This window comes from Notechis scutatus, chromosome 3 (assembly GCF_049901735.1).
Source record: "Notechis scutatus isolate UNSWTSFEM ecotype Mainland chromosome 3, rNotScu1.2, whole genome shotgun sequence".
Taxonomy (NCBI): Eukaryota; Metazoa; Chordata; class Lepidosauria; order Squamata; family Elapidae; genus Notechis; species Notechis scutatus.
Genome location: NC_142011.1, coordinates 143,894,962 through 143,922,820, shown reverse-complemented (window position 1 = coordinate 143,922,820; position 27,859 = coordinate 143,894,962). Strand labels below are relative to the sequence as shown.

Genomic DNA, 27,859 nt, shown 5'->3' with positions numbered 1-27,859 from the left:
TTTTCTATAATAATGGTTTCTGCTTAGTATACTCCCAGGTACACTACTCTCGTTCAGGTTTTATGTGCACTCATGAACTCTTGGCACTGAAGAATACAAGAATGATCTAGAAATATTTTGCTTTTACCCTCGGGTGCCACCTCCCAGTGTTGCATTTCTTTTTTGAGGAGCAATTTTGTCAGATGAGCACTCATGGGAAGAGTTAGTTTTGTTTCCCAATTTCTATACTAATTCAGTGTTGTTTTTTACGATTTGTAGACCTCCAGCTTTGTAGATTTCATCAGCATCAGAGAATCTTTTTCTGACGTCTGCAGATGTTGGTTTTGATGGCATAATTTAGTTTTACAAATCTGTGTTGCAGAGCAGATAACCAGCATTGTCACAGAAAGGGCATGCTTCCTAACTCACATACGGCATAATTTAGGGAAAGGAAGTAGGAGCATGCTCACCCTATCTGACATAGTAGGATAAATTATCCTTAGGAAAAGGCAATTCGGTAGATAACCTGGCCCTGTGCCACTTAGGGTTTGTTTGATTTGTATGTCTTTCTTTCAGCAGCTGAACATAGTACATAATTCCCTCTATTTATTCTACAATTCCTCGAAGACCCCAAACTTAAGTCTCTTAGCTACAAATACACAATTACAATTATTATAAATTCACATATCAGGTTGTACTTTGCATTATTTATAAATTAAAAAATGGATTTTAAGGAGATACAGGTAAAATAGCTATCTTGTACTTGACTTTATCTACAGGACAATTTAGATTTCTCAGTGAAACACATTACTAGAAAAAAAAATATCAAGTTTAGTTTCAAGGATTACTAACTCACTGCTAAAATTTGTAATGTTGCATGCTGAAGCTGTTTATACCACCATGGTTGTTTCTGCAACGTGTGAAAGTATAATCCAATAAAAATGCGTTTCTGGACACTTACTTCTTGAAATGAATATTTTAATAAAATATCATAAGCAAGACATCAGATACCAATAAATAAATGGTCTTTTTGTTCTTATATATTGTCTTGCATGATGTCAACTTGCCAGATGAATCAAAAGTCCACCCAATTTAATTCCGCCTCCACCAGAAATCAACTAGGTTAATGTGCCACTGAGGATCTAAGTACCAAGTAGGCATATCCTTTATGGTAAAAAAAAAAAAGATTTTACAAGAGTGTTTGCAGAAACAAAGTTTTATTATTTACATAAGCAAGTCCATATTTAACTCTTTACATTTCCAGAATATTTACATGATTTCAAGATACTGATGAACAAAATTACAAAGGCCATCAAAGCATTGCAAAAATAATAATAATCCAACACTGTGCTTTAAAATTTAGGATCTAAAGTAATGTAGAAGAAATGTCAATTTAGCACCTTGGTCAAAATAGTCATGCTATGGTGTTAACATAAGACACTTTTAGTAAGCAGTAGGGATCTCAGAAGTAACTGTGTCCAGAGGTTGCCAATGACAGCTCATAAGTGTGTCAAAAAGTTCTTCACTTCTCACCATAAATTCTCTGTTCATTCTATGAACATCTACGTTGAGTTGTGGATCTGTTCAAATAAGCAAAAGTCAGTAAGCAAATCACTGGCAGAACTGCATTAAAGAAAACTTTTAAATATAAGCATTCTGATGCCCGTAAGATGTTATAAGCAATCGACTATCTAGTGAACGTGGCCAGTTATGAGAATTGTAGTCCAAAGCAATTGAAGATTACCAAATATCTTTTGTTCCATTTTAAGTACCAAAAATATTGAATACATTCAACAAAGACACTTGGGGCACCTGAAACACAAATTTATTTACTTAACAATACCTTAAAGGCATTGTTAGATTTTGTTGTTTTTGTTGTTTTATCTGGCTATGTCCTCTGAAAGCAATATATTTAGAAACATTTTTGATTTTGAGTTCATGGAGAAAATCAGCAGTGGTTAGAGTGCCAGCTACTTCTGCTGACTGCTGGGTGCCTGCAATTTGGCAGAATGAATCTCACCAGGCTCAAGATTGACTCAGCCTTCCATCCTTCCAAGGTAGGTAAAATGAGGACCGAGATTGTTGGGGGCAATATGCTGACTCTGTAACCGCTTAGAGAGGGCGGTAAAGCACTGTAAAGCGGTATATAAGTCCAAGTGCTCTTGCTAATACAGTTTATTAAGTAAATAAAGTCTTGTAAGTAATACAAATAGTCTTTGCCTATGGATGGCAACCGGGATCAAAAAATCCATTACAAACTGACATGGTTGTAAGATATGTCATGTGATTGTGCCAATGTATAACAATTCTACCAGCCCGAGTTGTCATCATAAAGTGAATCCAACATGGTTGCAGCATTCCATAGTCACATGCTCACCATTTGTGACTTTCTGCTGGCTTTTCCATTGACTTTGCTTGTTGGAAGCTGGCAATGAAGATCACAAATGGTGATGATAGGATCATGAAACACTGCAACGTTGTAATTGCGAGCTAGTTACCAAGCAACTATGATCATGTGATAGCATGGACACTATGAAGGTTGTAACTACAATGACCTAAGCCCCCCCCCACCCCCCTTCAGCTCCACTTTATCTTTAAATGGTGGCTGCATAAGAAGATATTAAGCAAAACCTACCTGTAAGCACAAATTACCCAGAAAAATTAAGGTTGGCTTATTTCAGGAGAAAATTGTTTATACTGCATTAACCGTAGTTAAACTATCTATATTTTACTGAAATAAGTAGGCTTATACAAGATAAATATCTATGGCTTATGCTAAAATAGGTGAATTCACATACAACTGTGAAGTGAAATCAAGTAACTTTATGTTAGAATGCCATGTAAACTCAGGCATCACATGACAACCTACAACCTCTGCTCAACCCTCATGCTCATTTTTATGTAATGCAGTTAATTTCAAACACAGTAAACAGCTACCCTATCAAACAATATTTCAAAGATATTCTTCCAGATTACATTTTCAAAGATCTAACCTGAGAAACTATTTGATGATCTAATTCTATATGGAAATACTAATATCAACATTACCTTCTGTTACTAGATCATCATTTAAAATCATACCACAGGCATCCTGAAAAAAAAAAAAAGAATTTATTATGTCTTAATTTTTTTTAACTTTTGTAGTGAAGAAAAAAACAAACCCCATACATATTTTTTCAACGGAGGGGACAAATATACATATATATGCGCGTCTCTTGACTTTTATGCTTGCCTCCTGTGTATTCAGAGGCATTTTCACTTTTCAGTTTTATTTTCCACTAATCCTGGCGTGTCACTTTATAGAACCAGGGTGCAGACAAAAAAAAATCTTATTTACTTCTTAAAAAGCTTTTGAGGCAAAAACTATGGCTCCAACTTACTTTAAAAACTCCAAATCATGCTTAGCAACAGAGTGAAGGAATAAGGTAACAAAATAACCATATCTGGAAGGGGGGGGGGGAATATTCAAGAGACATTTAAGTTCCATTGTAGATTCTATCACATGAGAAAGTACTTCAAGTATCATTGAAATAGCCAAGGCATTTGGCCCATATTTGAGGCCATCAAAACATGCTGAAATTGAAAACACTACAACAATGGTAAACCAGTCCAAAAGTTATCATTTTTAAAGTGGATACTAATGGACTTTGTTAATCATGGACGAAATCTCCAATAATGCCACATTAAAATGGTTAATATTGATGGATTTGAAACTAAAAATTGGTTCATCAAAAAATGGGAAAAGTGATAGTAAGAGAAATGTATAATTTATACTCTTTGGAAAAGGCAAAATTTTCACACAAGAGAATGAATGGATATGTTCCTTTTTGATAGAGGTATTATATTTTACTGCAAGATAGTAGCATCTTAGATAATCTTTGTAGCCTTTCTATTGATAATATAGTACAATGGGATTTTTTAAAAAAACTGTGTATTGTTTCTGATGCTTTTTTCCATTTCTATTAGTTTTTGTTTAATTGCCTCTAGTGTTTGATATTTGCTTATTTTTTTATTGTTCATTTTTTCTAATCTTAAAAAGAAGTGATCCTGAGAGAAATTTTCACAAATGTACTAAATCTAGAATTTTAAGCAGAGTGCTTGTAGAAATTCCCCTTGACTTTTGCCAAGTTTCCTTATCAATCTCTCCTGATTTTTCAAAACAATTTTTTAACTAAAAGAGGAAGTTGGGGAAGCTGACATGTTCAAAAACTGAAGCACCACTTTTGAGGGGATTAGGATTAGAAAAAGTTTCAATGAATAAAGAAGCAATGGTGTATGTGTTCTTTTGTAGAAGATTCAACACCTTTTAGAAAGGCTTGTGTATTGGGTGGAATGAGAATGTGGTATAGATAGTATTTTGCCTAGATGAGGGGAAATGTTGAGCAGTGTTTATTTATTAGGAGCTTATCTTTGACTTTTGTCAATTTATCTTCTATTTTTTTAGCTATTTCATACTCACTGTAATGGTTACACAAATGAGCAAAATACTATTTTTAAAGAAGAAATGGACACCACTATCTTAAATTCAAACATCTTACAGAAATATAGGCCTAAGAACCATTTATCCAGAACCTTTTCAATGTCTCCATTTTAAAGTTTATTGCAGTTGAAGACACTGAAAAGCAGCCAACATTTAAAACATTAAAAAAACTTTATGAACCCTGGCATTTCCAGAAATATTGAACTTCAGAACTTGTAATTTTCAATTAGTAAACTAGGAATCATGAAACTCCAAAGCTCTGAAAGGCAAAAGCTCATGAAGGTACCCCTAAGAAAAATTGATTTTAATTTATGTGAATACCTGAAATAAAGCTGGATTCATTGCTTGTTGTCCCATATTTCCAGTAGGCTGCATCCTTTCATAAGATGCGTAATTATAATCACCATACTCAGCATTATAATCTGCATATTCAGGATAATCTCCATACTCAGGATATTCATAGCGTTCACCAAAACGAGAACCAAATCGCTCAGCATAACGTTCAGAAAAACGATCACCAAAATGCTCAGAGTAACGTTCAGAAAAACGATCACTAAAACGGCTGCCTCGATCAAATCGGTCAAAACGGTCATAGCGATCAAATCGGTCATAACGTTCATTTCTATCATAATTGTACTGGCGGTAATAGTTTTGATAGTCTTGGTAGTAGTCATTATAACTATAGGGCTGGTACCTTTGAAATTCTGCTTTCAGTCTAAAACGCAAAGGGAATAGATTAAATTAGAATTTAAGAGCACTCTTTACAACTGAATAGTGAAAATCCTTCAAAAAAAAAAAAAAGCTGCCACAGGTAACACTACTGTTACTTCAAATAGCAAAAATTCGACTTTTTCTTATTTCTTCTGTTTCCATTTACTTTAAACAAGTTAACTTTGCTTGGTACACATATAAGCAAATCTATTTATGTAAATAAAATTACATATTTAAGAGAATACATTGTGGAAAAAACGTTATACAAAGAGGTTCCCAAACTTTCTACCTCTAAAGGTTTCCAAATTGTGCATTGCAGCATCTTGGGATGCCACAGCAAGCTAACAATTCTGTTTATTAAGTACTTCATTAAAATATCCCACTATACCCTTTGAATTTGCTGTGGTGCCCTGGAGTGCAGTAGCAGAGTGTTTTATAACTACAGTTACATGCTGTATTTTTTTTTAAATTGAAAGTATTCATTGAATTTTGGGGACAAAAAGGGCTTTATATTTTGTTTAGATACTGTTAGTTTCCTTAATGTAAAAGGTAATCATAGAATCAACTCTAAAATTATTATGAACTTTAAAAGGAAATAAAGTCTGAAAACTCATATACATTAAAATATATTACAATTTTATTTTCATCCAATTAGGATAAAAATAAGCAAGCAAAGAAATTCAAGTATCATTAAGGAAGAAGAGAAGGGGATCCAAGTGGCAGAAGAACAACTTAAAACATCCAAACCCCTAGCAGAACAAGTTATGGACCCTGATTACTTATATTCATGCTTTGACACAACGTAATTTTGCAAAGAATTAAAGTGCATTAATTCAGTACTTTTTTTAAAAAAACCAGAAGCTGACCTGTTTATATATTGACTGTTTCATAACAACTGTATTATTAAAAAAGGAGAACAAAACATTTTGAGAAACATTGCCAAAATCTTTTCGTAATCAGATACAATGGCAATTTCACAAGAGTTTTGAAACCCAAAAGATTTGTTAATTTCGCATCAACTACCTTTTAGAAATTCCTAAAGTCAATCGGATTCGTTTTCCGCCTAGACCAGGTGCATTCTGACAATCTTGCAGTGCTCTCATCATATCGCCTTCATCAGAAAATCTGACAAAACCATAACCTCTGTGGAGTTTTAAAAGACAAACTTTAGTAATACTGCCAAAAAAGTACATACAATATTTTATCTTCAATTATATTTTCACTGCACTGCAAATGATTATTTAGAATATCATTTAAATAACACACATGGGCATATTAACACAACCTGGGTCTAAGAGTGCCCACATTTTCAACAATCAGTGACATTAATTCTACTAAAGAAAATGATTTCATACCCTCTATAAACAACAAAAATTGTACCTGATCCCAATTAACATGTGCCCGTTTCTACAATATATTCAAACCATTTCAAATACGAGAAACTATTCTCTTATACATTTTGCATTGTTATAAAATTATCTCATCTGAGTTTTATAAGGAGAGCCTGTTGGGGCTGCCATGCATACTGCCATAAAAGGCTGGGGAGAGGAGGGAAACATGACAAATGGGCAATCAAACTGCATGTGTACTGTGGTAGGAAAATTAGGAGGGGGAAAAGACTGCTTGATGAAGAGCAGAGCTCGGAACCAGTTTGTGCCAGCACCGAAGGCTATGCATCCTAAGAAAAAAAAGGGGAGTTACCCTAAACACCTCAGTATTCTAAAAGCACCTAGGCAGACTCTTATTGGCTGAAGATATGGGGGAGGGCTGGGATGTGGGGAAATTTTCTGTATTGTTTTGGGCGTGGAAAATTTAGTTCTAGCCTGACTTTACTACAGCCAGCATCTTTTAATAAAAGAACCCATGACTTCAACCAAATGGAGTCAAGGGTCTTCTTTCCTAAAGAATCAGACTGGGGCAGGTCAGACAAAGCCTCTTTCTAAAGCATTAACTGATGTAAAGACATCCCAAAATATGTATTTCACTAAAACTGTACCTTTCATTCATATATCACAGTGTACCGCATAACATTAAAAAACAAGAATACAGAATAATGCCGATTCAACTATCTCTGATTGACTTCAAAATATTTGAGAAAATACAACATTTAGGTTTTGATGTAATTGAGAAATCTGTACTACATACTCATGCACATTTTAATTCATAATAGGATACCTGGAATATCCCAGCAGATCTGTGGCCACTTTACAGTCTATACATGATGGATACTTTTTAAAAAAATAGTCATACAGCAAAAAGTCATCCACTTCAGGAGTTAACTCTCCTACAAATATTGCAAATTCAGGCCTGGAAAAACTTTCTGCCCTAACAAATTCTTGCCTTACAAATTCTGGCCTGGAAGAAATTAGAAGAAAAAACATGATTAATCATCTTGCAATGTAAACCTCAGAACCCTGTCTCCACTAGATTACCTTCCAGTGAACGTAACTCAGAATACCTACCTAGGATTGATCCAGCCAATACTTGTTTGTCCTTATTCATGGTGCATCACTAGCACCATACACAGAAAATAGTATCTTGGTCATGTCTGAACAATATTCCTCTTTATTATTATTTTTTAAAAGCAACCAGACTGAAGAAATCCACTTAAGTCTTATGCAGTTAAACTTGGCTAGTGCTAATTTCAGTTATAAGCAGATCATAGATAATATAATTGGCCTTGCACTTTCTGTAACTCAAAATAGCCTTCCTCAATGCACTTAATCCAAATATTACTACCAATATTTATGAGAGAAGGTACCATTTTAAAAACTTGCTTCTCAACAATTACTTCAGAATGACCAAACACTACAAATTTAAAGGTTATTGAGGCAGTTAATGAAATTGCATTTTCTTTTTATTTGCTCATTGGGTTTTTTGCCCTGGTAAAAGGATTCATCCATGAAGTTTCTTAAAATTATACAAAAATAATTTATATACCTTCTGGGATTTTTTTTTTTGAATTTTCACATTTAGCTACATCTTGGGATTTTCTGATGGCTATGTCATTAAAATATTAAACAGGTTCAACTTTCAATCTGAACCCTTTAAAATTAAAAAAAAGAAAAAGAAAAGAAAAATATCTACATTTTAAGTTATCTACTAATTCTATTTTTTGTTTTGCTTATACAATTGGAACTGTTTGGAACTTTCTACTCCTATCAGCTTGTTAAATATTTTGATGTCTTTTTATGAGTTATTCAGCACTTGTGTATCTAACATAAAGATGTATTTTCACATTCCCAATTCTAACTCTGTTAAATAGAAGACAAAGTGATCAAGTAATAGAAGCATATACAACAGAACCATGCCTTTTATATTTCAGATTAACCATTCTCCAAAACACTGTATTAAGTACTAGTGTTGTTTTGAACCAAACAGTAAACACACACACATACACACACACTTTAATGCCAGCAAACATGATAAATAATGCCAATTTAATACATACATCCTATCTACATACTCCATTCAGTTGAAGGCTGAATAACAAGTAACCTTCAAATAACTTTATCATTAATTCTCCTGGCAAACAGAAAATTCAGTAACTCACTTGTGATAGTTTGAATCTAATTAGAAACTATGTTTTTTTCTATATTAAATAAAACTCTCCAGCTTAATTTATGGAAACAAATGATGCTTGCCAATATCTTGCAATGACCTTCATTTCTAATTCAGATCCCAACTGTGATGCTATTAATAGGCTTCTTGGCTTTCTAGCATTGGTAAGGCTGTTGTGAATTTTCAGCATGCATCCTCCAAAGTGAAGTTTATATAGTGCAGAATGTAGCAAAACCTTCAGCATCGAAGAAAAAAGATCCAACAGAAAATCACATTTTATGTAACACCAAGAAGGTAAAATTAAGAAACCTTCTGGGAAGTAGTAATCAACCCCAAAGGGCCAAATGCAGCCATCGCGCTGAGAAGTTCTCCAGATGCTTGTCGAACAATTGCCTAATGCTTTTTTTGACTTACTTCATTTCACATTTTTTTCAGTTCGGATCCACTGAACCTTTGGAAGTTACTAACTAAATTTTACACTTCTGTACAACTGCCTTTTTATTTTTTGTTTGTTTTTTTAGCTATGTGATGAGCAGCTCTTCAATTCACAAAGCTTTGGACTATTGAGTGTGTTGGTTCTGATTAAATTCTCACTACTTGATTTAGGTATTATATACAGACAAGAGCCAGTTTTTTTTCTTGTCAGTTTCAAGATTTCTTCACCTGCTTGGAATACTAGTAAAATCTGGTCTTCCTGCTCTTGCTTTACTCTTTTTCTTCCGTTTTTTGTGGGGGGATCTCCACCACAGAAGCAGGCTTTCCTTATTGGCCTTTCCCACTGTATCCTGCTAGAATGAAAAACAGTTATACAGTATTTCATCTCAATTAAATGCCTCCCTCCCTCTCCCGATCACCACCTCGGTGATTTCCCCATATTCACCTTTCCCTTGACAGAAGCCTGGGGTCCCATCTCTCCCTCCGCCTCCCATGAGGGAAAGCAGCCTCTGGGGAAAATGCCTGGCAAAAATAACAGAGCCAAAGGATTGTATGAAAAGCCATATTCCCCTGACTTAGTCAAGCTGGCTATCGGAGTTACTGCTTTTCACGCCAACATTTTGACTCCCTCGGCTTCCTTCATTTAAAAAAAAGGTTAATCATTAGAGGCTGACTGAGCATGTCATTTTAAGATTTTTTTTTTTTTTTTTACAAAAGGACCCTGCTTATTCATTCAGAAAAACTACAGCAGAATAAGGTGTAGAGCCATGTCACTCTTTCTGTTTATTTAAACACAGAAAATGGACTTAGGGCTCTTCTGTAGTAGGGTGTTGGCCAGTATCTCAAGGAAATTGTCTGGAATAAGTCTACAGCACAGCCGAAGGAACTCATGCCTGGTTTTCACAACAGTAACATGCAAGTGACAAAAGTGTCACATTCAAAAAAATAAATAAATAAAAGCCAGCAGAGGCAACTATATGGGAAGGAAAAGGAAAGGAGGCCATAACCAAAGTAATCTCACCTCAGGGATACAGATTCAACATTTTTATTAAGTTTTACTTACATGAATGGTAGTAGTTCCAATGAAGGCATCTTAAATAGTGAGTGTTATAGGAAAGTCCCACCACAAGAACTCACTGCAATAGTGCAGAAAGCAAAGTTTCGTGTTCTGTCCCCAAGCTGCTTCAGTTGGCGTGATTAAGGATTTCACAGCAGGGGAGAACAATTTGTCAGAAACTTATCTGAGGGAAATATATGGCTAAAAACCCATCATCCCTTCCCCAGGAGTAATGGGTTCAAGTTTGCCATTTGCCAAGAATTATGGACAAGGTTGCGCTTCCCCCAAATTAGCTAATAATACAACTGCATTTGTCAAATTATCTTACCTGGCTAGCCATTGTAGAAAGCTATCTTCGCAAGAAAAAGAAGCCTGTAGTAGCTGCTGTATTAAAAAAAAAAGATAAGGTTAATGTTTATTACATCACTGTACCAGAAACAATCACAATGCTCTATACCAGATGTCTGCTTTCTCTGATTTTGTTGCCCTCAATAAAGAAAGGTTTTATTTTTTCTGTTTGTGGAATTCATTTTTCCAGTTCTAATTAAAATGTGCCATCCTAAAATAGAAGCTATTTTTGCAAATTATTGTCACTAGGAAGTAAAGACAGGGAGAAAATATTTAATGAACTTGCGGTCATGTGATCAAAATTTAGGTTTGGCATTGGCAGCCCACGTGCATTTGCAACTGCACTTGAACTCTCCCCATGTCTGTCCTACAGTCTCTGCACTTCCCTATGCTCTCTGGCCTCCTCCATTGACCTTCAACTATATTCTTCTTACCACTGCTGAGAAGACATGCTCAAAGTAGCTGCTGGCTTTCATGCAGCTTCCTCTTCAGCAGCTGGAGAAAGCAGTGAAGGTCAGGAGTAGCCCCCCCAAGAAGGTACCAGAGTGCAAGGCAACCAAAAGACAGAGATGAGGTGCGGGGAGATCGGCAATTGAGGGAAGTTGGAAGTGGAGGCGAGAGTCGCAGGGCAGGAGGATGAGGCCTGGACTAACAACTGCATCACCAGAATTGTTGTCTCTAAACAGTGCAGTCACGTTTCACTTAACAACTGATACAGCAACAGAAATTCCAATCACAATTAGGATCATTAAGAGTGAAGACTATTTTTACCCTGCTTTCTATAAAACACTTAACTCTGTACCAAACTGTAATTCTGTATCCATTGTTTTCATTTAATACATAATCCCCAAATAAGCATTTAATATCTAGCCTAAATACATTAAAGTATACAAAAACTCATTTACAATAAAACTGCAGTTCATAAAATATTAAATTATAACTGAGTTAGATCTATTGTCTCCAGATAAGGACAGCTTGGTATGGGTTCATTAGACAGAAATGGTAAAAGCCATTTTCAATTTAAAAAAAAAATCAGTTTCAGGAGCAATACTAGTTACAAAGCTATTGCTTTACAATAAAATCTTCCCCATACCCAGAAAAGTCAAATAATGTAGATTTGTAACATTCACCAAAGTAAGTTACATATTTTACCAAGCATAATCTTGGTCTACATTAAAAAATGTGGGGGAAAATTGAAGGGAAAAAAAATATGAATGACCTGAAATCTGTACCGATTTCAGTAGTAATACAAAATCTCTAATTACAAGGAAACTATCAACAGATTCACAATCTTTTAAAGAAATGTTTGCTTTGCAAGTGGGTATTCACATTTATAAATACAATTTCAGCTACTTTACTTACCAGTGACTGTCAAATACACAAACTTAAGAAATTAAAAGAATATATCGGCAGAAGGTGGCAAGTACCAGAACAAATTGAGATCTTGCCTCCGGTTACTTTAACCATCTAAACCGAAATAACAAGCAGTACTTTCTTCCTCTAAGGTTGTTCAAGAACTTGCGATTTCACTACAATAAAAACAAACAGGGTAAGAATTAGAAAAACTGTTTCATAACACAACCTGTACTAAACTTAATAGGTAAAAAAATTAATTATAATATTTGCACATCTGGTTCAAACATCAACATTAATGATTTGGTTTTGATTTAGTAAAGGGGCAGACTTTTTTGTGACTATGTCCCAGCTTCCAATATCTGCAAAGTACAGCTGATGGTACCACCTTGTCATTGGAAGGTGCCAACTCCAAATCTTTTTTTCAGGGAAAAAGTGTGTTAAACTTTTTTTTTAATTTGCCAAATTTCAAATACATTTAAATAAAAATCTCGATGCCACAAAATAAGTGGTTTTTTTTTGTTTTGTTTTTTAAATTAGAAAATCATTGGAGTATGAATGTTTCACACTCTGAGAAAAATGGGCCTGACTTCTAAAGGGTTGCTTTTCATTTCTGTAATTTATATTTTTAGTTTTTCAATATATATTTTGTCCAGAACTAGAAAAAGAGGGTTCTTAGACAGAAGTGTCATCTCTTTCTCTGATCAAGCCCTGTTAGTTTTAATCTGTCAACATTTACTTTTGAATATGGATTTATGAGGTGAGGGGGAAGAAAAACCTTCACCACCCATGGAGTTGTGCCTACTTAAACACCAGCTAAAATTAAATGGCTATTTTTAAACAGTCGGAATACTAAGCTTCGTTGTCGGAAAATAAACCCCAATCTTTTCGATATAACGCTCACTCTGAAACACCGACGTTGAAGATTACAATATTTAAATGAGAAAACTCATTTCAGTTGCAATGGATGTTTTTTCTCTCCTTTTTCTAAAGGGAATTCAAAAGGTGGGGGGGGCTGGGCGCACGCGCGGAGGTAGGCATGAACAGGCTAGCGCATACACGCGAACCTATTCATTCATATGGCTCCCACCCCGTTTATATCCCAGTTACCATTAAAAGCAGCTCTGGAAAGTCTATCCAGAGGCAGCTTAAATAGGACTGAACGGAAAAAACAAGAGGTAAAGGGCACCAGCGCGTGCTAGGCCTCCCTATTGGGGGCGGGGCAGAGCTCACGAGGTGCTTAGCGGGGGGAGGGAAAGCCGTGGGGGGGGGGAAGGTTCGGAATCGGGAATCTCTTCATACTACTTGCCCATGAGGCGAAGGACCCCGTCCCTTTGCCCCCTCAAACCCCAAATACTAGCATCACCTTCCGGACAGCCGCCATCACTAGCCGTTTGGAAATCGCAACGCTCGCTTCCGCCGCCGTCGTCGTCGATCGGCCTCCCCTCTGCCGTCTTTCCCTCCCTCCCCTTCACGGACTTCCGCCCGGGGTTGTCTTCGCGACTGCCTGTTTCCGTTTCTTTTCTTTCTTTTTCTTTCTTTTTTTTTTTTTAAACGAATCGTTCCTACCTCTCCCCCCTCGCGACAAAAGAAATTCAAAGATTCGGTCTGGAAACGGGGAGCGGCCACCACTTCGCGGCTCCTCGCTTCAGGCGGTGGAATAGACAACCCTCTCCCTCCGAGGCAAAAAAAAAACACAAAAAAACGGACAGGCGGCTAGGAGGCCGCGCTACAACTCAAAGGCAAGAAAAGGACCCCGCGCTAAGTAGGCGTCGCTAAGGAAGGCCGAGAAATGGAGGTCCTGGGGGGATGTTACGAACAGATTCTGTTCGGATTCTCCATACAACCGGCCGAGGTAATTTTTTTTTAAAATGAGAAAGGGCGGGGCGGGGGACACAGAAAAGGCGAGAGTTTTCAGTCGCTGACGGGTCTTTTTTATACTCACCACGAGGGCCGCACGCTACGCGAGCGCCGCCGAAATCGCGAGCTACCAACGCGTGCGCAAGGAGCAACGGGGAGGCGCGTGAGCTCGCCTTCGTCTCGCTCAATTTCCTTCCCAGAAGCCTTGGCGGCGTAGCTCGTGCTCGGCTCCGCCTCCGTGAGTTCCGGCGTGGTCTCGTGGTTGGGGGGGGGGAGGAGGAGGAAATGAGACTTTCCCGCGCGGTCGACCGAACACGCTTTTCCCTCACGGCTCTCCTCTGTCCTTCCGGGCAGCGTGCGTTGCCGTCCGTGCGGGATGACGTCATGCGCGGCAGTTTTTTTTTTTTCTTTTTCTGTTTTCTTTGATACGGGGCAATGTGGTGTCAGCCTTTAGCTTAGACCAGCTTCAAAGAGGGCGGTCTAAAGAGGGTTTTAATAGAACATGGGTCTCCAACCTTGGCAACTTTTAAGACTTGTGGACTTCAACCCCCAGCTTTGCTGGCTGAGGACTTCTGGGAGTCGAAGTCCACAAGTCTTAAAGTTGCCAAGGTTGGAGACCCCTGTGATAGAGGGTGGTTAGCGCCTTCCGATCTTGGTGGTTGTAAGCAACGGGTTTTCCAACCTCCACACCGGAATAAACCTCAAAACGTGGGTTCCCAATTTAAACATGGCCGGAGTTTTAAGGGACGTCTGCTGGGAAGCAATAACCTGTCACCTGAAGGAAACAAGATCTCCCCCCCCCCCGCTTTTTTATTGTGGTGCTGTACATATTAGGACATTGTATGATTTCAATGCAGTAAACTTTCTACTATAAAATTAAATGATTGGCGTTGTATTTTAAAAGCTTAAGATATTGAAAATAAAAAGAAAATAAAAAAATTCTATCTGTGTTAAATGCCTGTGTTTTAAGCATCCAAAGTGTATGCTGTAGGATTTTTAAAAACACCGCAGTTCATACCAAAGTATTAATTGTGTAATAGTCTTAAACTAATTTCTTAATAGCAAGACTTCCCTTGTATTGTTATTTAATGTTTGTGTGTGTGTGTGTGTGTAAAGAAAGCAAAATTTAACATAACTTGTAATATAGCAGGATTTTTCCTGTATTACTCCTCCTTTATTAGGATTACATAGCCTCCAAAGTGGAAAGACTCAAGGCAGCTTACATTAAAACTCAATAAAAATAATCAATCAAAGAAATACAAACCTATTGATTTTCCATCACTACCACCATTACCAACCAAGTAATGTAGCCTGAGGGGGAATCAGTTCATGTAATGGATACAAAAGAAATCAATGCATATGAAGTTGGCTAGTTAGTGTAGAAAAGCTGTTGGTATGCTTCGTTTTTTTTGTGTACTTAAAAGTGCAATTTGATTGCCTGAAGTGAAGTTAAGAACTGAGCATTTAAAAAATAAATAACAAATTTTGTAAAAAAAATGAAAAAGAAAAAGGTTTGCAGAATAAGAATGTCAATGGTCTACGTAAAATAACATCCTTTAGTTATGGAGAGGCTCTTCAACCGGAAATCACTAACAAAATCCAGTGTTCTTTTAAAAAATGAATATGTGTCATAAGCTTTCATTTTGTGGAAATGCAGTTCGATTACATAGATACAGTTTTAACTGAAATTAGTTATATATTGTAAAATCCAGAGGCCATGAAATAAATATCTAAGCCCACTAGCTGTAATGGTAGTAATTGACAATAATAATTGCTGCTAACAAGTTGGATTCTGATCAATGGGAAAAGACTGAAAGTATCATGGTTTGGTTAATGATCCTGTTTTTACTTTCAAATTGAAAAATGCCTGTCTCCATAAGGTAGATAGTTTACAGTCATATAGCAGGATAATCTGCTGTAATCTACTACTACAAAGCATTTTCTAAATATATAATTTCTATTTTAACAACTCTGCTAATTTATACTAATGTAATCTGACATCCTTTATTTTGAAGAAGAAACTTAAAGCTTAGTACTGAATGTTTCCATTCAAGCATTTGAGTCAGGTTATGTCATTCATCAAAATTTTTGATGAGCATTTGGAAGATGCGATGCTACATATACTAGATGAGGATCTGTGAAGATAGTGCTTTTCAAACAAGTTTTACTTTGTTTTTTAAAAACGTTACATTGGAATCTTACAGGAAAATCACAGTAGCTGATTTGACTGATTTTTAAACAAATTTTATTCCTGATATTTTTTTTTTCAGAACTGGGAAGTTGCTCCCGATTTTACTCATCATGCCCACAGTGCTTCGCTGTCGGCAGTAGCTGTGAATGAAAGATATGTAGTCACTGGGAGCAAGGATGAAACTATACAAATCTATGACATGAAAAAGAAGGTAGAACATGGAGCATTGGTACACCACAATGGTAAGGAGTTCATGCTTCTTGTTTTAAATAGGACGAGTGAGGCGTAGTTGTCAGGAAGATTGCAGTATGGTGAAAACTCATTTTGAGGAGAAGTGTTATTTTTACAAATGTATGAAATTGAAGGGTGTATTATCCTTGGAACCATGTCATTTGCATAATCACATTATTATAAAAAATAAATTAGCTCACTTTTAATTTATATCATTTGTCTAATGTTATGCATTAGACATTCCTATTAATTTCATTGGCAGACAGAACTATTATGTTAATGAATGGGAAAATCAGAAGAGGCAAAGGCTCCATTTGTATATTATTATTTTAAGAAAAATTACTTTAATCCAGTATTTGGTTACATTGACAAACATTTGTTTCCTATTGTGAGATTCAAAAATAATGTCTTTCTTGATGCCAAGAACTGAGAAGTTTAACAACAAATATGCTTCTTCAAAAGAGAAATGGAACCAAGTACCTCCTTATTAGACTTTCACGTAAGAATGCTAATAGGAATTGCCCTAATGCAGGGGTGTCAAATTTGCAGCATCACATTGTCATCACATGACATATCGCAACTTTCCCCCCTTCGCTAAATGGGGATGGGCATGGCCAGCACATGATGCATCTGGCCCGCACATGATGCATCCGGCCCACAGGCAGCGAGTTTGACACCCCTGCCCTAATGGGTTCAAAAGGGGTAGTTCAGGTTCTCACTTCCAAGAACATGTCCTATGCTGCCAAATAATTAAACAAGTTAAGAGAAGGAACAATCTCTTGAGGAAGCAATGCACATGAACATGGCCTAAAAGGATATCCTTGTTCATGCTGGAGAATAGAGCCTGAAACAACTATCTATGCAGAGTGTTTGTGGCTAACTTGCTTGTTAGCCCTGCTGGTAAAGGACTGTCATTTCAGGGGGGCCTGTTGCTGATACCATAGATTTTTTTTATTTTGCGCCACTAGTTTGGGCTAGTGGCTAAGGTATCGGGAGAATTAGAAATCGGGAGACCATGAGTTCTAGTCCTGCCTTAGGCATGAAAGCCAGCTGGGTGACTTTGGACTTCTCTCAGCCCAACTCACCTCACAGGATTGTTGTTGTGGGAAAATAGGAGGAGGAAGGCATATTACCGTGTTTCTCATATAATAAGGCCGGGTCTTATTTTTTTTTGAGCCCTGAAAAAATGGCTAGGCCATCTTTTCGGGGGTGACTTAATTTCCTCCCCACCCCCCTTGCATCTTAGGGCGGGCGGGGACGGCTTGGATGTTGACCTCAGCGTTGGTGGGGCACTTTGTATCAGGGTCAACGCAGGCAGCACCATATCCGGGTGTGCAACAAAAGTACTTCCTAACAGCAAGCCCCCCCCCCCGCCATTTCCCCCCCCCGCCATTTCCCCCCCCCCCATTTCGCATGTTTTAATATAGGCCTTAATTTGGGGGGAGGGGCTTAATTTCATTTCATGCCTATAAAACATGCTGGGACTTCCTATTGGGGGAGGCCGTATTGTTGGAGAAACAGGGTAGGTATATTCACCACCTCGAGTTATTTATAAAAAATAATAAAGGCAGGATAATAAATAAAATTTAAAAGCATGCCATTAAATTTGTAGGGATATAAAAATTATGATTTTGCTATAAAATGATTTTGAAATACACTTCATTTTAAACCCAAAGGCTTGAATAGAACTGTTCTTGTTGATACTTAGGCACTGTAACCTGCTTGGAATTCTATGGGAATGGTCATCTATTGAGTGGAGCTGAAGATGGTCTCATATGTATTTGGAATACAAAAAAATGGGAATGCTTGAAGTCAATTAAAGCCCACAAGTATGTTCTCCTTTTTCTGATAATAATTGTATAATAATTTGGATCCATAGCTATGTTCTATTTCCACAATAATGCTTGTTTGCTCCTGTCTGGAAAAGTATTCCAAGACATTCCAGATTCTCCAGAATGATATAGTATGCAATGAAAAAAAAGTGAAATAGATGATGAAAACTAAATTTCACATCTTTTGCTTTAAACCTCTTTTTCATTTCTTTCTTTCTTTGCTTCTCCATGACCAAAGCTTCTATTGAGTATGTTTCATGTATGTATAAGTTCAGAAGCAATAAAAATATAGTATAGAATAAAGAGAACAGTGATAAAAAAGTAATAAAAACTTAACCTAACCACTATTTTTTGTTAAAATCAAAACTGATCTCTAAATATTGGAGGAGAAAGAAACTATCAGTAATTACAGTTGCTAGAAATTAATTTCTCAGTTTCTACCATCAGGACCGACATGTAAGGTCTAACATAAACTTAATATAATAATTATATTTACTTGGTCATATTATGATTGAATATATTGATAATGGTCTATTCTACAGTATTTGTTTTAAAAATCTTCTTGATGCTTTTTATTTATTAGAGGCCATGTGACATCTCTTTCTATTCATCCTTCTGGAAAGTTGGCTTTATCAGTAGGAACAGACGGAACATTAAGGTATGTCATAAGACTGCAAATGGCCTTAGTTTTATTTAAGATAATGCTATTTTTATAACTTCAAAGCAATTAGCTGTTGCAGGCTGTGAGAATAAATATCAGAGATGTTGTTATTGCTAAACAAGTTAACAAATTTAAAGACGCACAAGTATCAAGAATAAAAATAATCTAATTTAATAAATGACAAGGGGTATAAATGAAAAGAAGCTTATAATGTCTGCTTCCAAAACTATGCAGATGATTTTATTCTCTAGTTTTCTGTCTTGCCATCTCCATTTCCAACTTCCACACATGCCTCTAAAGTTTCTTTGGTAGAACATGACTCTTTCTAAAAACAAGAATGTTATTTAAAAATATTTTGCATATAATGCAATATTTAGATGTAAGAAACTGTTTCCCATTGACAGGAATCTATCAGAAGTTTGAATTTGTGACTTCACAAAAGGATGAGGTGCTAAAGAGGAATCTAACGTAAAAGTAGTTCCTCTAGGAATGTGTTAAGCCTGGATTCCCCAACGGGTGTTAAGGAAAACAAACTAAACAGAATGTGCAGCGAAGTCAGATAGGAAGACAGGTAAATGTGTGAGATAAGTTTTCTAGTTAACACGCAGTAAAAATACAGATACGCTTGTGCTATCAAGAATATAGTTTATTCCATTTAAGAATTATAGCATAGTCATTATAAACAGTCCATTAGTCATATACCAAATTCAGTCAAGTCTTGTCGAGGATACTCTAATTGCAAAGTCCGTGTCGAATAGCCAGTGTCAGTACACATATAATAAATCTGTCCAAAACTTATCTTCTCTCCGTTGAGAAATATATTCAAAGTAATTCAACACTTCTTCTCCTCCCCGATCCAGCAAGAACGCAGTCATCAATAAGCCAGCCAGTAAGAGCCAGAGAGTGCCTTGCTGCTTATATAGTACTTTTACAGCTGCATCCTTAATTACATTCCTTTAGCTTAAAGTCACATACACTTTATCTGACAAACCATGATTCATCATTTTATTATCTTTTACCCAAAACAGTTAGGGTAAAACAATGTTATCCCTAACAGAATGTATGTCAACTTCTACCCGATTTTCACAGCAGGCTGCCTGTTAATAATCTAACAAAACTAATTTTCTAAATAAATAGACTTTTAGAATTAAATCTAATATTTTTGAAACAACTCTTGTTTTAAAAAATACACATGGACCCATCCACATATATAAAGTGCATTTACAAACTTATTCCAGTTTGGTGGGATGGTAATCATACATAAAGAAATGATCAAGATTTTCAGATCCAGGATCAATAAAGACCTACATAATCTAAGACCTTATGTCTATTTTAGCTTAGTTGTTCAGAAGAACAGACATCCTATATCTCTATCTTTTTAATGGGCTCTCTAGTAATACTCACCCATTTTAACTGAGACTGCCAAATTACAGTAACATTACCTATGGTAGGAAGTAGTTGTTTTGTTGCTCCATCCGACTCTTCAGGTTGACCAATAATAACTACCTCTCTTGGTTATGCTACATATGATCAAGAGATATAACCCAGAACAGAGTTTTTAATATCAAAATATTGTGAATGCATTTATTTTTGGAAAAATAAAATGCTAAGAATATGTCCCTTAAACTTAATCTTGCCAATTGAGTCACTCAAATATGCTCTAGCCTTTTCACTCACTTAATATCTCTCACAGTTAGGAAGTTGCTCCCTGGTTCAGGTTTGTATCTTTCACAGTAAAGCTTCCACCAGTTGGTTCTTGCCTTATCCTAGGTGCTATTTCTCTTCCTTGTGACAGCCCTTCATGTGTTAGAAAATTGCTGTCATATCTCCCTTTTTTTTTCTTTTAAGCTAAACATACCAAGTTGCTTTAACCACTCTTCACAGGGTTAGCCTCCAAGCCCCTTACCATCTCTGCACTCTTAAGGTTTTCCTCAAAAGGAAACCATGTTGCATATAATTTGTACCATCTATGTTTTTCCATAACTACTAAAAATGAAAATGATTTGCTTTCCTTATTGGTGTACAACAACCTTGCTTATTAGGAAGAAGCAATGGACAGGTTAATATTGTAGATTCAAATTAATGGATAAATATTTTATCAGCAGCTTTAACTCTTTAAATACTTCCCTTTAATATAGGGAAGTTAAAATTCAAAATAAAAATATTAAGAGTTTACTTTTAAACATTTCTTAAATTTTAAAATAAGTAAGTTGTCTTCCATTCAAAAGATGTGTATTGGTATTTTTTTAGAACATGGAACCTTGTAGAAGGAAGATCTGCATTCATAAAAAACATAAAACAAAGTAAGTATATTCATTTGCTGTTTATTTTTGTTTATTCTCAATTATTACTTAAATTTAGCAAAACTTTAAGTTAGCTTTCACTGTTTAGTGAAAGTAAAACTTGGGAAATAATTATATATTTTGAAAAATGCACTAAGCCACCTTTGTCAAAGACCATCTCAGATTTTTTATAAAATTCTACTGCAGATAACTAGCCTTACTGGTAACAGGTTAAATATGGAATAATAAGAACTCAACAAATTTTAAACTGTACAATAGGAATTCAACAAACCTTTGAAAACTGAAAGATTGTTTGGGTGTGGCCATTAAAAATTTGTTGAGTTCTTATTATTCCATATTCAACCTGTTGATCTTTGCTTACAAAGTAAAGAAAGCTGACATAATAGACTGCATTCTGAAGAGGCTAAAGGGGAGCAGTTCTGTTACTTGGTAATTAGCCATATCCACCATAGCAGATGCTTTGTGAATGGTCAAGTAAAGTCCCATGATCATAGCCATTATTGTGCAATACACTCTAGCATTCCAAATGTGTTCACTGACCGGCCTGCCTGTCCTTTGACTAGAATTCCCCAGAGTATATAGTTCCCTTCCTGGAGATGCTGTAAAACGGGTTGCCAACCTTTTGGATCTCGGGGACCACCAAACTCATAATTTTAAATCCCGCGAACCACTAATATGAATTTTGACTGACAGTGGCTTGCTGACATTTGTGGGAAAGTCGGTCCCATATTCCAGAGCTGCAGTAGTCACAAGACTGGCTTTTTGGTCATCCTGGAGCAACTCCTCCAGTCCATGGCAGGCCAGTGCACCCGGGTAGAGGAGCAGCTGCTCTGGGATGACCAAAGGGCCAGTCCTATTACTTCAGTCCTATGGAACTGACTTTCCCACCAACTTCAGCAAGCCACCCTTGGGCCAGATTTCCCTCCCCCGCTGTTGGTCTTACCTTTCAGTTTCAGCTCGCATGGCTCTATTCATGGTAAGGTTTGCGCTCGGCCAGAGGGGGGGCAGTGGGTGGGTGGGCCATGTGGATGGCACAGCCTTGTGTTCCCTCACAGCTTGGATTAATTGTTTTGGGGGGGAACATTTCTCTGCGGACCACCAAAATTTTCTCACAGACCACCATTGGTCCCTGGCCCACCAGTTGGCGACCACTGCAAAGGCACTGAAAATTTGGCTGTTCTCCCAATCCTTTTGTCAGAACGGTTGGGGTAAAATTGTGCCTTTTTTGTGATGTTTTTAGGGACTCTTATCATCCATTTCTTCATTTTATTTTTCTAGTTCTTTATTATGTAATGTGCTCAGAGTAGATTGGAATCAGACATTCTTTAAATCTCTATAAGTTAATCAAATCAATAAATCATTGTCTATTTTATTCTGTTAATGAAATTAGCTTCTATTCAACTCAAAGATATTTAATTTCAAGCAATTTGATGTAGAACAGAAATCTTTTATAAAACAAATACCTTGATCTATGTTCTTTGTTTTTTAATTTCATTTCATATATTCAATTTTGAAGAAAAAGTCAAATAATTGTAACACTTGTGAGAATATTTGAAAGTATAATTAGTAGTGATAGAATATCATTTTTTATTTCTTTTAACCATATCCTCTTAAGTAACCTAAGTAACAGAACATCGAGATTCTAAGTATGTTATATAAATACCATTTATTGAAATAACATATTGTACCAGAGAACATAGAACAATTGATGGTCTATGGATAAATCTACAGACTAGATTTAATAAAATGTTAAAGGATTGTATTAACACTTCATGAATATACTTTTAATTTCATTAAATGTCACATTTAATCACTATTCTGTATGTTTTCTTCTAATTTTATTAGCACTTATATTTTTGTTGTATTTCTTCATATTTTCTGATTTATTATAGTTCACTAATTAAATGTTTTTAAAGAAGAAAATGTCTTTTTTAATTTTTGATTTATTATGTGCTATTAAGTTGTTTTCAACTCCTAGTGACCACATAGTGACCTCCATGACGTTCCATCTCTAACCCTATCCTTCGGGTCTTACAACAGTATACTCATTACTCCTCTGAATCCTTTTTCTTTCTGCTTTTTGTTCTTTACATTTTCCTTGAACCTTTCTTAGTATTAGGGCGTTCTCCAGGGAACTAAGTCTTCACATATTTCTGAAGTAGGATAATTTGAGATTGGTCATTTAGGCTTTGAGTGAGAATTTTGAGTTGATTTTTTTCATTAGTTTGTTTTCTTCGCTGTTCATGATATTCGCAAGGGTCTTCTCCAATACAAAAGTTTTCCTATTCTTCTTCAAACTTCAATTTTCAGTTTCTTTGCAGCTTTTGCAGCTTGGCGGCCCAGTTATTGGGGGAGAGGGGAACTGGGCCACAAAAGCGGTGGGCTGGTTGCACACTCACAGCTTGACTTTTGCGAATGTCGGGCTAGCGCACGAGTGCCTGCCGACCTGCCACTCACTCGTTCAGCTGCATGCATGCAATCTGGCCAGCCACTCGCACAGCCCAATTCTGAATAGGCCAGGCCCCAGTAGTGGGCCATGGCCCAGGGGTTGGTGACCCTTGTCATAGAGTATCACAGGAAATACCATTGCTTGCACAATTCTAATCTTTGTGAGAATAGAGACATCTATTCTCTAGAGACATCTAATCTTTGTGAGAATAGAGACATAGAGTCTTTGAATATCTTTTCCAAGGTGTTTATAGCTGTTCTACTACCAAGTGCTGGTGTGTGATGTATTTCTTGAATTTTAATATTTAGGTCTTTACTAATAGATTATTCATAGTAATCTATTACTAGATTGTTAATATGAATTTTAAGAATTTTTGTTTAACATCAAAAGAGAAATAGGCTAATAAATCTTGAATTCCAGGAGTATAAAAAGTGTAAAGGCATTAAATTGAAGACAAGTTTTAAATAATAATAAATATACATCTATTCACTATTAGATAGAGCCAAATCTCATCTGCATTAGATGACACCTGTGATTTAATCATTTTTTTCTCAAAATCTATATGATTTATTGATTTGTATTTCTTAGATGCACATCTTGTTAAATGGTCGCCTAGTGGTGAGATATACGTGGTGGCTATAGCTAACAAAATTGATATATATGACCTGGAAACTGCTTCTATCTCTGGTACCATTGCTACAGAAAAGAGGATATCTTCAATAAAGTTTATCACTGTAAGTAGAAAAATAGTATCAAATTATTTAGAATATTGTAAATGAATCCATTCTCATATATACACACTTTTTTCACGTTTCCTTAAAGGATTCCATACTTGCTATTGCAGGAGATGAAGAATTCATACGATTATTTGATTGTAAATCTCAGAAATGCCTTTGTGAATTTAAAGCTCATGAAAACAGGTATTTTTCATTCATTAAATAATTATATATGTTTAAAAAAACTGTATGTGTTAACATATTATTTACTTCGAGTTTTGTTCAATGATAGTATATGTAACTGCCATAAGGCTAATACTATCAAAACTCCGTATTAAATTTTCAGTATTGGAGTCCTTGTATTTAGATGAGTCTTTCTCTTTGAACATACCACTATCTCACTTTTGGATGAGTTGTATTATAGCTCTGGTGCTATATTATTTATGAAAATAATGATGAAAATGGATACCATTGGTAAGTCAGACTCTGTGTTTCCTTTCCCTTGCACTTTTTTCATATTTTAACCTAAGATAATGTTTGGAGTACAGCAGAGAGGGACCAAAGTAAGATCCCATTGCATGATTGAAAGTTAATTGTTCTTCATATATGGGTAGGATTTGGTTAAGTAATAGTTGTTAGCATTTTGCAATGCTTCCTTGAATATTGTGAATTTTCTTATTTTTTAATTCATTTAAATGTTAAAATGTAATATATCTTGATCCTTAGAATCAAAGCACTGTACAATTTCAAAATGGAAGGCTTACATATTCTAGTAACAGCATCAAGTGATGGCTACATTAAGGCGTGGAATCTGGATATTGATAAGGTTTGTGTATTATCAAACTGTTCAAAAATATTGTGAAGAATTGTATGAAAAATGGGAGATAACATTCCATTAATAATTACACAAAGAACAAATAGTCTAATAGAAGAGCTGAAGAAGCTTCTTGGATAAGAAGCAAAACATCTCCAAAGAAAAAGCAGAAAGTCCAGTTGCCTCTTGAAAAAGCACTTTTAGGACAACCATGACCCGGATGACTGAGAATCTCCATAGACATTTAGTCTAATAGAAGATAAATGGCTTATACCGCTTGTCTATATTGAATATTCAGTAAAAATATTGAACTGAATGTTCATATAAGAGACATTTTTTACAATAGGTTTTACAAGCAAACCTATGTTTGCTCAGCTGGGGAAAACCTTTCACCATGCTGCTTTCATGCTTTGAGGAAAATTGCTTTGTTTTCACTAATGCATAAAGAGCTTCTTTCACTTGCTTTATAAAAACATTCACATATGAATTGTTATTTCTGCATCAAAGTGAAACTTGCAACATAGGTAAGTCTGAGAACAGTGTTGTACTCAAAGAGAGGAACTGTCATTTGAAAAGGTAAACAAACATGCAAGGGTTTGAAGGTTTTGCTTTGCTTATTTTACAGTTACTTCAAAAATCATTGAATTAATCCTTATTCTGTAATTCAAATGAAGTTCTGCACGACTAATGGAAGTCTTCACTTTTATTCAGCTGTACAATCTGCCACTGAATAACAATTTAATTGAATTCAAATCTTTCTAACTTTGTACTACAGAAATATAGTTTTAGCTATAAGTACAATTTCGGTTGTTCACATCTAAGCATATTCCTTACACTGATCTCTCATTAGAAACTTCATAAATAAATTGTATCAAATTCAATAAAATGGGAAACTTGTAATCAATTGTTAATCTGTCCTTTTGGAAACGTTCAGTGCAATGGATCTTAGTCCTAAGTATATGGCTATAGCACGGACTATCCTTAAATCAGCTTTCTAAGAAACAGGGTCAGTTAACAAGCTAGTTCTTTTAAAATAAGGCTGCACAAGTGCATTTGGGATCTTATCTGTCGTTAGTGTCACCACAGTTCTTCATACACCATTCAAATTGCAAATTTACTGCCCTGAATTCTTTGTAAAATAATAATGGGATGTAAATAAACAAATACACAAGTACTGATAGATCTGCATATCTGGTATAAAATATTGTCTGATGAAGAGGATGCTGCAGAACCCTAATGATCTTCAATGTGATGAATATTGCCTTAGCTGTTATAAAATGGCATGGTTATTTTTCTGGAGTTTATGTGAATAAATGTCTTGGATTTCTCTTTCCTTCCCCCCCCCCTCCCCCAGATTGAGAATGCTCCATCATTGCTATGTGAAGTCAATACCAAAGCCAGGCTTACCTGCTTAGCAGTATGGCTCAAAAAAGATTTTGAAACAGAGCAGATCCCCAATGAAGCCACACCGTCTTCATCTCATGGTATTACTGTAGAATTTTCTTAACATTTTGTCAGGTAAACCATAATTTAAAATTATATTAAGTGTTTAATTGTTTTAATTATTTTGCAGTACATGAAGCAGAGCAGCTGTCACTTAAGAAAAAGAAAACTTGTTGGACTGATAGTAATAAACCTTCAGAGGGAGATGGCCAGAAAGCTACTCTAAAAAGAAAATCAGGAAATATGCAGAAAAAGAAGAAGTTACAGAGATTAAAATAGATATGCAGTCATTATCATATTCCATACTAAATATATAACAACTAAACAATTTGTTGTTCACTTTAAGGCATTTTTCATTTTCAGTACACTCTTAAAAATATTTTATATATTAATGTTTCTAGGAAATAGCTATTATATTTCAATGGTAACAATACTCAGATCTTGTGAATATTGTTTTTAAGTTTGAAAATATAAGAGTCAAATATCTTACAATGTATGTGAGATGTCCTATTGTTATTTAAAATTATTTCCAAGTTGCTAACATATTTTGATATTTACACATACTTTTAGGTTTTCTTAAAAGTCTTATCATGGAGACATTCATGTAAATAAATTGTTATCTTACACATTAATTTCTTCAAAGTTCATTGATTGATTGCATTTATAGGGCCACCTGTTTCATATACATATTGGATGGATAAAAATTGAAACAGAATATTGCCCTTAAATTTTTTATTTATTGGATCCTATACTTTAGAAATAAGCAAGTGCCCATATTTTCAGACACATCAATAGGACACAATCGGGTAGGATTCTACCAGTTCGCACCTATTCGCTAGAACCTGTTGTTAACATTCTAAGCAGTTCAGAGAACTGGTTGTTAGAAGAAATTACTGGCTTAATCCTGTAAGGAAGGCAGGAAGGAAACATTCTGGTGTTGCTTACAGAAACTGCCTCTACATTAACCCTTATTACATTCTTGGCAGGACTAGACTTCCTGTCTCAGGAACTTCTCTGGAGCATTTTTCCCCTCCTTTGCTGGTACTTTGCTTGTGTGGAGTGACCATTCAAAGTTATAATGGCACTGAAAAAAGTGACTTATGACCATTTTTCACACTTACGACTGTTGCAGCATTCCCACAGTCAAGACAGGCCAGACAAGGAGATGCGTGCCTCGATGTGAGTGATATTGAGTTGGCCATGCCCAGCCAATAACATGACCACCATGCCACGCCCACCACCTAAGCCACGCCCACAGAACCAGTTGTTAAAAAATTTGAATCCCACCCCTGGACACAATTCAAGGGAAGCCTGTCTATTTGCTTCAGTGAAGAGCAAACTTTATTTTTATCCCAGTTCCTGTAAGTTTAGGTGACATTGTTGGAAGCGTAGGATTCTTGGTTCTGTAAACTCTGTCTAGGAATGTAATTGGTTG

General features: G+C 35.8%; 2 protein-coding genes across 27 annotated transcripts; one reads left to right on the top strand and one right to left on the bottom strand.

Annotated features, from left to right (window-relative positions):
• Positions 1-1,179: 1,179 nt before the first annotated feature.
• On the bottom strand, positions 1,180-13,989 carry LOC113413616 (tRNA selenocysteine 1-associated protein 1-like). Of its 24 annotated transcripts, none has more exons than XM_026670023.2 (11): positions 13,870-13,989; positions 11,934-12,100; positions 10,552-10,607; positions 10,230-10,345; positions 9,612-9,688; positions 9,395-9,519; positions 7,346-7,525; positions 6,194-6,313; positions 4,781-5,174; positions 3,028-3,070; positions 1,180-1,559 (listed from the first exon to the last, which is right to left on the bottom strand). In XM_026670023.2, exons 5-11 carry the CDS (start codon positions 9,639-9,641, stop codon positions 1,423-1,425), a joined length of 1,029 nt encoding a protein of 342 aa, XP_026525808.1. In that variant the 5' UTR covers positions 9,642-9,688; positions 10,230-10,345; positions 10,552-10,607; positions 11,934-12,100; positions 13,870-13,989; the 3' UTR covers positions 1,180-1,422. The 24 variants fall into 24 exon arrangements, with proteins under 24 accessions (XP_026525808.1, XP_026525811.1, XP_087817443.1 ...); XM_026670026.2 differs by having other exon boundaries at positions 9,395-9,516; XM_087961317.1 differs by having other exon boundaries at positions 9,612-9,803; positions 10,230-10,302.
• On the top strand, positions 13,639-27,056 carry PAK1IP1 (PAK1 interacting protein 1). 3 transcript variants are annotated; one of them, XM_026670022.2, is made up of 10 exons: positions 13,639-13,779; positions 16,055-16,217; positions 17,915-18,035; positions 18,622-18,696; positions 20,950-21,002; positions 24,040-24,185; positions 24,274-24,371; positions 24,894-24,993; positions 26,336-26,465; positions 26,555-27,056. In XM_026670022.2, exons 1-10 carry the CDS (start codon positions 13,717-13,719, stop codon positions 26,701-26,703), a joined length of 1,098 nt encoding a protein of 365 aa, XP_026525807.1. In that variant the 5' UTR covers positions 13,639-13,716; the 3' UTR covers positions 26,704-27,056. The 3 variants fall into 3 exon arrangements, with proteins under 3 accessions (XP_026525807.1, XP_087817440.1, XP_087817441.1); XM_087961314.1 differs by lacking the exon at positions 13,639-13,779 and adding an exon at positions 13,923-14,022; XM_087961315.1 differs by lacking the exon at positions 13,639-13,779 and adding an exon at positions 14,984-15,085.
• The last annotated feature ends 803 nt before the right edge of the window (positions 27,057-27,859 follow it).